We start from the raw sequence: 16,134 nt of genomic DNA, 5'->3' as shown, positions 1-16,134 counted from the left end.
GATGTCTCTTGAGATTTTAGATTCAAGCCTTACCTCTAAATTTATTATATATATACACAACCGGCTACAAATATAAATGTAGGATCAAAACAATATAAAATATATCATATAAAAACCAAACAAAATTCACACATGAAATATAATATGCAGATGATGAGAACCACAATAAAACTTAAACCTGGATACACGAAGCCCGGTCATGTTAGACTTAACCAAGAATTTAAGATATTATTGGTAATTAATTAATGAATTTATGTTGGTAGGGACGGTTTAAGTCGTCTATATTATTTTATTGAATCTCTTCCATTTGGAGAGACAAGGATTCATCGAGTCGTTTGTCCCCAATTCTCAAAGACAGCTTGTCTTTTTGCATTACAAAATCTTTCCCATCACTTTCTCTCCTTATATAAGATTCCCCCATCGATCTTTACACACCAACTCATCCATCCTTTCTTTGGTTTTCCCTTTGTTTTTCCTTTGTCTCAGACATTGATTTTTTTTCCATGGAGAATTTGAGGATGATGAGGAACCAAACCAGAATGTCTCCTTCAAACTCATCACCATCATCATCCCTATCCATTCATAAAGATTCGCAAACAATATCAAAGCCAAAGATACGGATCATTCACATATTTGCACCAGAGATCATCAAGACCGACGCAGCAAACTTCAGAGAATTGGTGCAAAGACTCACTGGGAAACCACCTCAACAAAAGGGTGGCAAAAGGAAACCAAGAATCGGCAGAAAAGATGACAAGCCAATGGAGCTAAAAACTGGGTTTCTTGCAGGGATTGAAACAAGAGAAAGGGTTAAGGAAGAAGAAGGAGGTGGTTTCTTAAGTGGTTTTGGAGATTTAGATGGTTTTATTCAAGAGATGGGTGAATTCCCTTTGCTTCCTTTGGATGATTCTCATCACATGCATGGATTTGAAGAAGCTCAACTAATGGCATAAAAATTGATTCTGAGTCTTTTAATTTTGTAATTTTATGTTCCATCTTCCATGATTTTGGTTTTGGTATATATGGGGTTTAGATGTAGATTTTACTGAATTTTATGATTTTATCATGCATCTCTTTCTCTCTTTCTCTGTAAATATAAGAGATTAACTTAATTTCATACTCTTTTTTTTTTTTTGAACTTTCTTGATGCCTCATTTCAATTTGGATGTAATAGAATTAATCAACTGATCAAAACATTTTCAGTTTTTGGAATATGGAATGGATTTTTTTTATTTTTTTTTAATTTCACTTTCTTCTTACTTTGGGAAAAGAATAGGCGCTGTTTGGCAGACCAAACATGAACTTGCAAAAAAGAAAAAAAAATGTCTTACTTTTCTTGGAAGGCTCTCTTTAATTTTATAAAATTTCTACATAAATATAACAAATAAATTTATCCCTTCAAGTCACCTCCCACTAGTATGATGTTTTGTGCATATCTCATAAGCATCCCAAATTTGAGAAAAAACTATTGCTTTTGATTTTGATGGAAAACCGTCTTTCAAAAATGTTTAACGAATATCGGTCTAATTTGATATATAAATTTTGATTCAGTATAATTATACATATAAAATTTTGATAATAGGTAAATATAAATTGATGTTATATCGATAATGATATTAATAATTTGGTGAATTATAAGAAGAGAATAAAGTCCTAACAACAACTAGACTAGCACAACTTGAACCCAAATCACATCTTAACTATTAAACACTCTGACCATCAAATTAATACACAGATTTAAATTTTAATTATTATTAAATTCCTGATAATTACTCAACCAAATAAGTCAACCTGTTTTAATCATTTATCAGAAAAGTTTTGGTAGATAAAATGTTGTGTCCCTTAAATTAAACATAAAAACGTGTTATGCTTTAAGAAAGACAGAGATTTACAAATCATTAGGTTTTAAATAGTAGACTGGTTTTGTGAATAAAATATGTGTAAATGGGGTTGTATTTTAAAATTAATGTGTAATTTCCAGATAAGATGTTGCATTTTAAAAGGAATACATTCATCTAATTTATTCTTTTCAATATTTTATAATTTTAATAAATCCGACTAAATAGAATAAATGTGTAAACTTCGAAGGTTAATTTTTTTAGAATTGAGACTAAATTGACATAATATGTAAATATTTAGGGTTAAATTTGTTTAGCTATTTGGTAACTAAGAATATATAATATCGAATAGTTGAGTGATCAAATTGTCAACTTTTATAGTTGGATTAGAAAACTCACCTTTTTAAAATTAAAAGCTTTAAATATCCATAATTTTCTTTTGTTATTGAAATTATATATCTATACTCAGGGGTGAAGCTAGAAAATTTTTTTAGGGGGGCCGTATGAAATTTTAATTTTTTATAATTTATATTTTTATAATTTGTAAAGGATTAAATCGAATTTTTATAATTTTAGGAGGGCAAAGTGCAATTTTACCTTTATTAATTTAAAAGTTTTAAAAATTTTAAGGGCCTAAAATGTAATTTTACATTTTAAGGGGGGCCGAGGCCCATGCCAACCCCCTGGCTTCACCCCTGTCTATACTATATATTAATTATTTTACTAAATTGATAACACAAGTTAAATGGACACTAACTTGGGTAATGAGAAAATATTCTTTACAAAATAAATTATATTATTTTAAGGGTGATTTTATCATTTTATATATTTTATATAGAAAAATACACGTATGTAATAAGATTTAAACCTATGCCTCTATAATTTTTATCAGCTTAAGGGTGTAAAAAACCCTCAAACTTTTTCAAAAAAAGCAATTAATCTCTTTTTTTTTTTGCACTCATTTGAATACTTGAACTTCAAAATGCATAAAAAAGACCCTCAAACTTTTTTTAAAAAAAACAATTAAGCCCCTGCTTTTATTAAAAATTATAAAAAATTAAAATCAATAAAAGGTATAAATATTATTAAATTTTAATAAAAAAATCAAATATTAAAAATTAGAAAAAATAGAAAAATGTAAAAAAATAAAAAGTTGCAAAATTTTATAAAAATCGTAAAAAAATATAAAATATATAGAAATTTAAAAAAAGTATAAAAATTTTATAAAGTCATAAGAAAATTATACAAAATTATACCAAAAGAAGTATTTTATAATTTTTCTATAACTTTTATTGATTTTTTGAAAAATTTTGAGGGTCTTTTTTGAAAAATTTTGAGGGTCTTTTTAATTCATTTTGAAAGTTCAAGTATCCAATTGAGTGGAAAGAAAAGGTAGGGGCTTAATTGCTTTTTTTGAAGAAGTTTAAGGGCCTTTTTGGTGCATTTTAAAAGTTCAAATACTTAATTGAGTGAAAAAAAAAGGAGGGGCTTAATTGCTTTTTTATAAAAAATTTGAGGACTTTTTACACTTTTAAACCAATTTTTATCATTTATACTTTACTATTTAACCAAAGCCTTGTTTGTCATTTATATCTTTTTTTTTTTTATAAATATATTTGTCACATAGTTAAAATATATGACACATTTATAATGTGGGTGAAAATAAAATTAAGTTGATAGACACAATTTAATAAAGAATTTTATAATGACACAATTTATTATTTAACAAAAATATTTTTATATTTTTCTAATTAAGTTACACTCATTTAATTTTGGAAACCAATTTAATCAATTACTTAATCAAAAGACATATTTTTTTTAGATTTTTGGCATAAATTAATCAAACCAAATGATTCGATTTATGTTTCAAGTCATGCACATGTGTTTTACTTTTCTTTTTTCTTAGCAGTTTAATTTCCAATCGACATTATTGCTTGGACTTTCCAAATTGCCCATGAAAGCTCCTTCATCAATACCCCATTATTCTATGTTATTATTTTGGGATAATTCTAAAAAATTATATATCAACTTTTATCTAATATTTTATTTATATATATGAATTTTATTTTTGTGTAATTTTATACATTAAATTTTGATTTAATCTTATTCTCACAAATTGACACAATTATTAATATTATATCATTTTATGTTTATATATTACATACGCAAATAATTATATTTATCTAATATAAAAAATAAATTAATGTATTTTTCTTTAAACGATTATGATTGAATTAAAATTAAGGTTTCATGTATATAATTACATCAAATCAAAATTTATATATCGAATCAGAATTCATGTATAATTTTGAAATTTATCCCAATTATTTTTCAACCGATATGTAACCTTGATGACCAAAAGGATGAAAATCATGGAAGAAGATTCATAAACTTGATATAGTGCAAAAGGCCACTCAATTAGTCGCTTTCAAGCTCATGGATAAACTCTATCCATTGAATTAACCCCTTTTGAAGCACATGGGTAAACTCTATCAATTGAATTAACCCCTAATTATTAAGCTTATTTTAGTAGCACTTGTTTGAAATTAAGGAAGAATGGGAGAATTGTAGGCAGGTAAAAAAGATGACATGATTGAATTTGATTATGTGGCGGAGGAAATTGTAGAGTATAGAATATGATGAAACTGAGGATTATATGTTGAAATTTTAGTTATAAAGTATAAAAATGAAACCCACCATTGTAGCCAAAGGCTAGCCTTCATATTTGACTTTACCCACTTTATGTTTAAGTCAACATTTTTGGTTAACTTTATCACAAATTGCAATTAATATTAATTTACTTCCTTTGGACGGTATTTTATATATAATGAACCGTCTAGTTTTAGAAAACTGGAAACTAGCAGGATGAAAATTGATGTCTGAACCACCACTTTAGTTGCGGTTTTAGTATTAATTTAATTAGCATGAATATTGTTATCACTGCATAAGGATGTGGGCATTTAAGAATTGAGAAGAGATTATGAATAATTCTAAGTATTACGTAAAAAAAATATATATAATTAGAAGAGAAAAATAAAATTCCAACCATACCATACCAACTCGAGTTGTTATATTGACATTTACTAATTATTTTCAACTAATTAATCGAACAAATAAAAATTGAAGCGTTGACAAAAGATACACTTTTTTTTTTTGACTATCAAGAACTTGAAGATTAGGGTATTATTATAACTATTTATATACGAATGTGCAAAAATTATTAGGGAATTTTAATTACATTTCGAGAGTATAAAATATAAAAATTAAAGGATAATATGTACTTAAATATATTCATCAAATTTATATATTTTTAATTATTATAATTATAATGATATTAATTGAGAATTTTTAATATAAATTAATAATTAGAATTAAAACATTAAAATAGTAGCATGTGATAATGTAGTTGTAATTTATATTTTAATCCAATTTCCTGCGTTTGAGGTTTAGGTTCCTACTTTCATACAAAGATGAATAAAAGAAGGGCCAAACTTCTCTTTATTACAATTTGATTGAATGTAAAAAGGCTGTTAGATGTAGATGTGAGCCCACCATAACTCTAAGTAATTTATTAATACCAAATATCCCACTAATCCCATCAATATGATGTGAATGTGAAAGAGGGAATTTTTTTTTATCTATTAGTTCGATTAGTATTAATATTGTCAATATATGAAGATGTGAGTTCGAGTGTGTTAAAACGTATTATTCTTCTATTTAAGGATTAGAAGGGACTATAAATGATTCTAGACAGGGGCGAAGTTAGAAAATATTTTTAAGGAGGCCAAAATTAAATTGTAATTGTTACAATAATAAAAATATAATTTAACTATTTTAATAGCCTATCTGTTTTATAATTTTTAAATGATTAAATTAAATTTTTATTATTTTTAGAGGGAGTCAAAGTACAATGTTACCTTGACTAGGACCTAAATAATTTTTTTTTCCATTTTAGAAAAATTAGAGCCTGCTAACCGCCTAACTATGCCCTTATCAAAAAGAGTAAATATGTAGATTAATGTTAAAAAAATTTATAAAAAAAATCATATAAATTCTATTATAACACATCACCACATGTTTTATTTATTTATCTACTTTTAAATATTAATTATGCATGTCTATTAGTTTCTTAAATTACCTTTGGAAACTTAAAAAAATTATATTTAATGTATGAAATAATAATCTTTATATATACTAAAGTAAAATTATATTGATTTGTTAATCCACAATCCTAAATTTTATTAAGGTATAGAATTTTTTTTCTCTCTAACTTATAAAAAAATCATTTTAATCCTCTATTTAATTTTTTACTTTTTAGCTCTTAAATTTACATTTTAATAGTAAATTACCCCAAAATGAATAGAAAAATTAACATTATTTAACTTTGCTGGTATGCTACATATATATATATGGGGGCAAAGCCAGAAAATTTTTTTAGGGGGGGCCGGATGAAATTTTAATTTTTTATAGATTATATCTTTATAATTGGTAAAGGATTAAATCAAATCTTTATAACTTTAGGGGGGTCAAAGTGCAATTTTATCTTTACTAATTTAAAACTTTTTAAAAAATTTAAAGGCTTAAATAACAATTTTACATTTTAGGGGGCCCTTATATATATGGATTGTCACATGAATAATACCTCAACATCTAATTAAAATTTTCAAATTAAAAAAAATTAAAAATTATGAAAACTATTTTTCAAATTTTAAAAAATTAATTAAACATTGATGTGTCATCTATATGGCAATCCATGTGTAAGCCACATCAGCAAACTTAACAAACGTTAACTTTTTCATCCATTTTGGGCTAATTTGACCAAAAAATGCAAACTCAAAGACTAAAAGAAATAAAATAAATAAATAAAGAGCTAAAATAACTTTTTTTTTTTTGTAAAGTTAGAGAACCAAAAAAACTATTATACCGAGGTTGGATTCTAGAATGAACTTATAATCTACATGCAGTGGTGGAGTTTGAAAATTTTTAAGGGGAATCGAAATTAAATTGTATATTTTTAGTATAGTAAAAATATAATTTCATCATTTTAATAACTTATATCTTTATAAATTAATTTTTTATGATTTTCGAGAAAAGGAGTAAAATAATAATTTAAAATTTAATAAATTATAAAAGAAGTAAACTAAAAAATTATTATTTTAGAGTGGATAGTAATGCTCCACCACTGTCTACATGACAGCAAAAATGATAAATATTAGTGATTAGTTGTTAGTCAAACATTTAGGCGGTCAAACACGTTCACATTTAGACAAGGCAAATATCATATGATTATGAGTTTGAAAAATAATATATGGACTATGAATACAATAAAATTAATTGTTAATTAATTAATTTTATAAAATTACTATTGCATGCAACTTGCTTCTTCCCCTTCCCGGGGGGGGGGGGATATTATCTTTCACAATAATCTATGTGTGAATTCAAATATCATCCAATGCCCACACACCTCTTCAAACTTTGATTTTTATTAAAGTGGACTAATAATAAAAAAATAAAAAATATATAAATATTACGTGAAAATTTTTCGAGAAAAAAATTTATGGGTAGAAAAGGAGAAATTTACTAATGTTGAAAAATAAATAATACAAGAGGAGTTTCGGTTACATCTATTTAAAAGTTAAAAAACTTTATTCTGATCAAAGTCAAATAAAAAAAAGAATAGTTATAAACGGATTCAATATGTGCTATATAGCCTGTATCGCCTCGGTCACAATCACAAATCTTCTTATGTTACCATTATATTTATTTTTTCAACAAGTGACGGGATTCAAGTGATATGATCTCTGATATGACCAAATATAATAAAATATATTTACCTATTAACATTAATTTAATTTCATACATGCATATATATGAATTTTGTTAAAAGAGACTCATCAACAAATTCTTTTAAATATAGTTGTTGCATTAGTACACTAAAATATTGCAATAAGGTGTGGAATAATTTACTTTTAATAGCGATAGTTAAATACTAAAGATGTTTAAGTAGTTTGATGATAAGTCTTAAAAGAAGCATTAATTTAAGTTGAACGAATTAAACTTAAATTATCATAAAAGAAGAATTATGATAGTTTCTATTGAGAATAAATTAGTGATTCTTAAAAACAATTAGGTGATATTTTTTATTTTACATTCAAGGAATTGTGGTTTAAAATTGATAAATAGGTGAAACATAATTGATATTATTTTTTTCGAAAATAAAAAGGAAAAAAATTTACTGCTAAAAAGAAAACAGACGAGCTGAAAAAAAGGAGAATGATAGAAAAAGTTGTTTTGCCTGCTTCAAAATGAGTATAATGACTTGCTATACATGAGATTTATCAAAGGGGTAAAATGGTAAATTTATAATGTAAGTTTCCGAAAAATATGCAACGGAAACTAATCAGGCAAGGGAATTTTTTTTGAAAATAATTTATTTAAAAGATATAATTTTATCAAAAAAGAAGCACATATACGATACATATTAACACGAATTAAGTAGGCAACGACAAAAGCATTTAAGGCACGTATATGTTGAGTCTTTAGCCTCACTATATTTAAACTCTCTTAATAACCTTTTCTTAACTAATATAGGATAATCCACTTTACATTACCGGAATCAAGGTGGTAGATAAGAATGATGAAAATAGAAAAAGGTTAATCCCTTCGTCACTTTAGTCAATCTCAATCCCATAAATACTAGATTGACTTCATCTATTTTTCATTTTTAAAATTAAATTATTTAAGTTTGCAACCAGTGAAAGATAAAACTCCAAAGATTACAAGTCAAAATTATCAATAATAAAGAAAACTTGAATTACCCATAATGTTACAAGCACTGTTGCAACATATAGTGTAACATTCTATTTTCAAGCAATTTACGCCAACAATCACCCTTTAGTATTTTCTACTTACTCATCCATCTTAGCCCTATTCTTTTTTCTTCGAAAACACAAAAAAGAGAATCCCATCTTATCACTTGGGGTGTAAATGAACAAAACGTTTAATGAATTGTTCGTATAGCGTTCGTTTATTATGCTAAATAAACGAGTATGAAAAAAATTTATATTCGTTTAATAAACAAACGAACACGAACAAAGATATGTTCGGCTCGTTTATGTTCACAAACAAACTCGTTTATTGACTCATTTATTTATTAATGATATTTTCTTATAAAAATATTAAAATAATATCTCCCTCTATTTTTATATTTGAATTTCAACTCATTAATCTTGGAAATATATATTATATTTGCAATCACTATTGATAATTTCACAAAACAAGTTATGGGCAGTGTGCTCTAAATGCTTTACTCGATTGAAAAAAAAATAATATAAAACTTAAAAAGTAATGAGAAACTAAAAATATAATTTAAAAAAGCCTTAGCTGTCATTAGCTTTCTTTCTTTATGACTAAAATTGCAATTAAATTATTCTTGTTATAAAATAAAGAGAGATTGAGAGAATAAAGAATAAAGAAAATATGAAAGCAACAGGGAATGAACTTTATTGATCAAAATGGATAATTACAATGTTTCATCAGAGTCTCTATTTATAGGGATAAGAAGTATAAAAGAAATATAGATCTAATTCTAATAACTATTACAATTTAAAGTATATTAAAATTTTATCTTTATCATGATGGATATCCACTTAAAGTTATTCATAACACTCCTCCTTGGATGGCCATCAGTAGATAATGTGCTTCGTTAAAATTTTATTAGGAAAAACCCTGTGGGATAAAAAACCTAATGAAGGAAAAATAGTACACAATCTTTTATAGGAGTGTGCAAAATTCGAGTAAAATAGAAAAAATTCAGTTAACCGACCGAATTTGGTTAATCAGTCGGTTAACCAAATTAATTTAATTGGGGGTCGATTAATAATTTTTTGAATTTTCAGTTAACAGTTAATTCGGTTCGAAACCGGTCTGTTAACCGAATTTTTTCGATTAAAAAAATTAATAAATAAAAGCATAATATATAAATAACTTACTATTTACTCAAACCTAATCCAACATAAATTCAATCTAATATATATAAACTCAAGTACTCAACCCAACCCTATTACCCAACCTAATTATTCAACCAAATCATAAAAATTACAAATAATTTAATAAATAAAAATAAAAATCTAAAAGTAAAAGTAAAAGTCTAGTAAAACTAAAACATAGACACACTCACACACACAGTCCACAGACTACAAAAAAAAAATCCCTAACCTTTTAAGTTTCAAATCCTTAATTGAAATCTCCCAAAACTTTCAAAACCTTCAAAATCTTTTGTGTATTTTGTAGAAACCAGAAAGTATCATAGCTGGAGCTACGGCTGGCTGCTGGTGTTGTCGCCGAAGCAGCTCTGTTACCTGTACTGAATTGATGCTTTCTCTGTTTCTCCCTTCCTTCTCCCAAATGTAGGTATTTCTTATAGATTCTTTCAATATTGTTGCTCCCTCTTTTCAATTGGACATGCCTAATAAATTCAAACTTTAGCTCTACAGTCTGCTCCATGAAAATAGCCATTCGTAATTTATTGAAAATAAATTATAGCAGCATGCGAAGAATAGGATAAACCTAAATAAAAATAAAATAAAATATTAAACCTATATGCATTTCCTAAATGCAAGTACAGTATACACATTTTAAGGTAATGGATCAATTAGAGCTAGACTTATGAAATTAAAAAATTTAAATTTTACAATACTCAGAGTACTTCATCTGGATAACATCATAGACATTTGAATGATGCTGCATTTCATCCGGATTTCTTGCATACTGTTGTTTGTGGCCACCTTTTAACAATAGTAAATGTTGTCATTTTTTGGGTTAGTTGAGCCCTTTTTCATTTTTTGCTTTTGTTTTTTTGTAATTCGGTTAATTTTTATACTTATTTTAACCAAAAATAAAAAAAATATAATTTTCGGTTAATTCGGTCGGTTAAAAATGTATAATTTTCGGTTAATTCGGCTAACCGACCGAATTAACCAAAAAAATTTCGATTCATTTAATTTTTTTTGAAAAAATTTCGATTCGGTTAATGGTTAAAATTTTTAAAGGGTCGGTTAATTTGGTTAACTGTATTTCGGGGGTTAACCGACTGAACACCCCTAATCTTCTATTACAAGCTATCTCGTTAAAAACATTTACCAAAAAAACCCAATGGGCAAAATCTTGATTAAAGGAAAAGAGTACAACTTGTTTTTAAACTCTCTCTGATGGTAACATTACATTACATCTTTGAGTCGACGCATTCCAATCTTGTTTAGTAGTCTTTCGAATGTTAAAGTTGGCAATGCCTTAGTAAAAAGATTTGCTAAATTCTCACTAGAATGAATTTGTTGAACATTTATATCACCTCTTTTCTCAAGATCATGGGTGAAGAATAATTTTGGTGAAATATGTTTCGTTCTGTCACCTTTGATATAGCCACCCTTCAATTGAGCTATACATGATGCATTATCTTTGTATAAGATAGTTGACATTTTTTCCTATAAAGACAAATTACATACCTTTTGGATATGTTGGGTCAATAACCTTAACCAAACACACTCTCGACTTGCCTCATGTATTGTAAATATTTCTGCATGATTTAAAGAAGCAGGAGCTAATGTTTGCTTTGTTGATCACCATAATATGGCAGTATCCCCACATGCAAATAAATACATTGTTTGAGATCAACCTTTATGTGGATCCGGTAAGAATCCAGCATTAGCATAGCCGACTAATAGGGATTTTGAATCATTTGAATAAAATAACCCCATATCAATAGCCCCTCTAAGATATCTAAATACATGTTTTATTTTATTCCAATGTTTATATGTTGGAGAAGAATTGAATCTTGCTAACAAGTTTACAGCGAAAGCTATATCAGGTTTTATGTTGTTTGTAAGATACATCAATGCCCCTATGGCATTTAAATATGGTACTTCAGGACCAAGAAACTCTTCAGCATTCTTGCAAGGACGAAATTGATATTTATTCACATCTAACGATCATACAATCATCGGAGTACTTAATGGGTATGCTTTCAAAACAGAAGGATGAATAGCTAGAACAGAGGTAAAGGCCCTTTTTTCTTAGTATATATATATTTTGCGAAAATAAAAAATAAAATGGAATTTGAAACCAAGGAAAATACCTAGTTCTTTTCTTTTAAATCTTACTGATCTTTTTTATTCGATTTTGTGTGTAAAGAATTACATTGACTTGGTGATGGCTTTTTATAGTTGAAATTGATACAATATATTATTATTATTATTATTATTATTATGTTTTGTACTATTTGCTACTGTTTTATGTTGTCAACTTTTTCCTTTTCATTTTGCAGGCGTTGCGTGCTGGTTCCTCTTTACAGGTGGCAGAGATGTCAGAGGCGTACGGCGGTAGTGGCAGAGGCATACGGCTAGGGTTTCTTTTTCTCCTTTTTTTCTTTTCTGAAAGTTAAGGTTGTGGGCTAAAGAAATTGGGTTAGAGTTTTTATTTTTGGGCCTATATTTTTGTCGTGTTTGAGCCGTTAATATATTGTGGACTGTTTAGTTTATTTTGGTTTTAATTGTTTTTGGGTTATGTTTCTGGTTTTGGGCCCCGGGCAAAATGGGCCAGCTACAGAGTAATAAATAAATTGCTCTTCCGGAGCCTTCAATAAGTTTTGAACTACCCGAGATTGTATCAATATGAACATCACTTATTGTTAAATGAGAAAAATATTTTTTCTCTTTAAGTATCATATGTGTTGTAGCACTGTTAGCAAGACATATGTCTCCATTGATTTTTGATCTAACAAAATTTTGTTGATCATTCATATTCTTCATAAAAATAAAAAAAATATAACATTAGAAATGTTGCAAATATTTGATGAATATGTATAACTTGCAAAATAAGTAAAATAAATACACATACTCTTTTTTTTGAATCAAGAAAATGAACATATTTAAAATAACACAATAACACCAACTTATTACTTATGCAAGGAAATGAAACATACTTAAAAATAATATAAAATGCTAAAATAACACTAACTCTTCTAATGATTCTCAAAGAAATCTGTCACATCAAGGTGAGTTATCTCATTAAGGTCATGAATTACATCACCCTCCTTTTTTGCCTCCATTTTATCATTTTTGGATATAAAATTTGTCTCAATATTATTTTTCTTCCCTTTAATAGATGCTTGATAAAGTTTCACTAAATGTTCAGGCGTACGGTGCATTTTGATTTTTTTAATTTTGTGTGAATCTCTTTCCTTTTTACTTTACTTTCTTTCTCGGCCAAAAACAAGAAAGTGAGAAGTCAAAACCGATTCAACTTGGATTCAACTTAATTTCATCTTCAACTCAAGAATTTGTTGCATCTCTTGATAGATTTCATCATTCAACTTTATTAGTTGTCTCGATTTTTATTTCCCAATAGTATGCAAGAGAGTTTTCTTTTCCTTTTTTTTTGTTTCATATAGTAGCAATATGCATATCCTCCTAAGGCCCGACTCTTTCTAACAATCTCTCCAAAAATGATGTTCGAGGAGACCACAAAGAGTTCAGGAGAGACATTTTCAAATCTTTATTTGTGGTATACCATTCTCATTTATCTTGTTTAATCAATTTATTTTAGTATAAATTAATGTTGAGACATTTCAAGTTGGAATTATAATTTCGTAACTATTATTTTGCTATAATTATCTCCAAATTTAACTTTATGAGATATTGCTTTAAACCTGGTGCACATTGTTGTGGTTCATACTTTGATATTTTTTAAAGATATTTAATATTATTAATGGTAAAAGAAAACTATTTGAAATGGTGTTTAGCCTATATGTTTTATTACTTTTATAGAGCTTATTTATTAGATTTGGTGTTATCCATTAATAATTATTTAAGTTTTAATTTTTAGGTATGTCTTATAACTTGGAACAAGGCCATTATTCCTATTCGTGTATTGATTCTTCATCACTGATAGCTGTCATTGAAGCAAATAAAAATTTCCAGTGCTCGGGATACTACTCTTGAAAGACCAACCCTTGAGGAGGCTGAGTGTTTGGATGATATTGAAGTTGCCACTTATACGAGGAGAAATAGAAAGAATACATCAATTGTGTGGCAAGAACTGATCGTAGTTAAGCTTGTTGATGGACTAAAAAAGTGCAATGTAATCACTGCAAGATTAAACTTGCCATAAACAAGGATGGTACAACTACACAATATAAAAGACATTTAGATGGTTGTGTGAAACGTCAGGTATCTTTAAAGGGACAAGACAATCTTTTTCTACCACCGCAAGCACCTAGATTTGACAATGCGAGTGGTATCCAGACTTGGAAATATGACCAAGCTAAGATCAGGGAAGTTGTTTCTCACATGATATTGGTTCATTACTGAGTGTGAGTTTTTCACTTTGTTGATGAAAACTGCAAGTCTTCACTATGTAAGAATTTCTCGTGCTACGGCCAAAATTGATTGTTGGACAAGTTACGAGGTTGAAAAGAAGAGGTTAAATAGGTTGTTGAAGATAGTAGATACGATTAGCATTAAAACTGATATACAGAAGTTGGGTTAAAAGATTAAATACATGGTCTTGACAGCTCATTTTGTGGACTCAGATTGAAATTTACAAAAAAGAGTTTTAAAATTTGTTGATGTGCCTCCTCCGCATTTGGACTTGTTGTATATGACGCATTGTACAAGTGCTTACAAGACTGCGGTATTGAAGGAAAAGTATGCTCAATTTCCGTAAACAATGCTTCTTATAATGATGCAGTTGTAGCAATGTTGAAAGATAGTCTTTCATTTCATAAAAGGCTTCCTTTGAATGGGAAATTGTTTCATGTCCGTTGTTGCGCACACATCTTGAATCTATTGGTGCATGATGGTCATTCCGAAATTGAAAACATAATTGTTAATGTAAGAGAAAGTGTGAAGCATATCAAAGCATCCACAGTGCATTTGACTATGTTCAGTGATATTGTTAAACAACTTCAGTTGCCAAATAAAAGGTTGATTTTAAATTGTTGTACACGATGGAATGCAACTTATGCTATGTTGTCATGTGTATTGGAGTTTAAGGATGTATTTCCGCGATATGTTCAATGAGATGCAAGTTATAAGTATTTGCTAAGTATGAAGATTGGGTGAGGGTTGAAGAAGTTTGTTATTTCTTAGCACTTTTTAATGAAGTTGCTAACATTATCCCAGGTAAACAATTTAAATATATTTAGTTTTATTTCACTATTTCTTAATTTTCATTTATGTTACTTAATTTGATACATGGTAGTTCCTTTATAAATATTAGGTTCTGAATATCCAACTTCAAATTTGTTTTTTCTTGACATTTGGAGTATCAAAGAGTTATTGATGGAGAAATCTTTGAGTGAGGAACTTAGAATGAGACAAATGGTTGATAAAATACAAAGAAAATTTGATAAATATTGGGGTGAATTCAATTTGTAGATTTCTATTATTGCTATACTAGATCCTAGGAATAAGATGTAATTAATTGAGTTTAGTTTTCATGTTATTTATTCTAAAGAGGAAGCTCCTAGATAAATTCGCATTATGCGTGATAGTCTATATGAACTTTATCAGGAATATGTGGATGAATATGCAACAGCTAATGTTGGTACATCAATGGAAAATGATGTGCAAGAAAGTGGTGTCAGCAATGCTTCTACCACTAGTAGAATAGGCAAAGGAAAAGTTATGATTGAGAGATCCAAGTTTGAGAGATATATTAGGAGTGTTGACACAGTTGACAATGTTAAGTCTGAACTAGATATATACTTGGAAGAATGAGTGTTCATTTGTAAGGAAAACTGTGGTGATTTTGATGCTTTAGAGTGGTGAAAGTTTAACAACCTTAAGTTTCGAATTTTATCAAAAATAGCTTGTGAAATCTTGTCTATTCCTATTAACACAGTGGCTTCAAAATCTACTTTTAGTGCTGGTGGTAGAGTGATTGATACATACCGTTCTTCTTTAGGAACTAATACGGTGCAAATGTTACTTTATGGTTTCGATTAGTATCAAAACTTTTATGGTTTGAAAAAGAAATTCAATGTGAGTAATTTTCAAGTCTTTGTTCGATTTATTTAATATTTGAAATATTATTTAATTTGGTCATCTAATTTTAATTTATTATGTAGAGCAAAGTAGAAATTAAAGAGATTTCTTTACTTTGAAGTTAGAATTTTGAAGAATTTTAAAGATACTTAATTTTGGGGTATGTACATTTTGGGTGGTATTAATGAGAAGTTAGTGAGCATTTTAACTTGATTTGGTGCTTGTCCAGTAACTTTGTATGAATATATTTTTAA

The 16,134-nt window shown here is 27.7% G+C and overlaps 1 protein-coding gene across 1 annotated transcript; it reads left to right on the top strand.

Annotated features, from left to right (window-relative positions):
• Positions 1-331: 331 nt before the first annotated feature.
• Positions 332-1,212, top strand: LOC107919512 (VQ motif-containing protein 17). The gene has a single exon (XM_016848960.2). It carries the CDS (start codon positions 504-506, stop codon positions 951-953), a length of 450 nt encoding a protein of 149 aa, XP_016704449.2. The 5' UTR covers positions 332-503; the 3' UTR covers positions 954-1,212.
• Positions 1,213-16,134: the final 14,922 nt, after the last annotated feature.

Source organism: Gossypium hirsutum, chromosome A01 (genome assembly GCF_007990345.1).
Source record: "Gossypium hirsutum isolate 1008001.06 chromosome A01, Gossypium_hirsutum_v2.1, whole genome shotgun sequence".
NCBI lineage: Eukaryota > Viridiplantae > Streptophyta > Magnoliopsida > Malvales > Malvaceae > Gossypium > Gossypium hirsutum.
The sequence above is the reverse complement of the archived record's forward strand: the minus strand, read 5'-3'. Positions and strand labels throughout refer to the sequence as shown.

Coding starts and splice junctions, on each gene's coding strand:
- LOC107919512 (XM_016848960.2), top strand. CDS start 504: ATGGAGAATTTGAGGATGATGAGGAACCAAACCAGAATGTCTCCTTCA.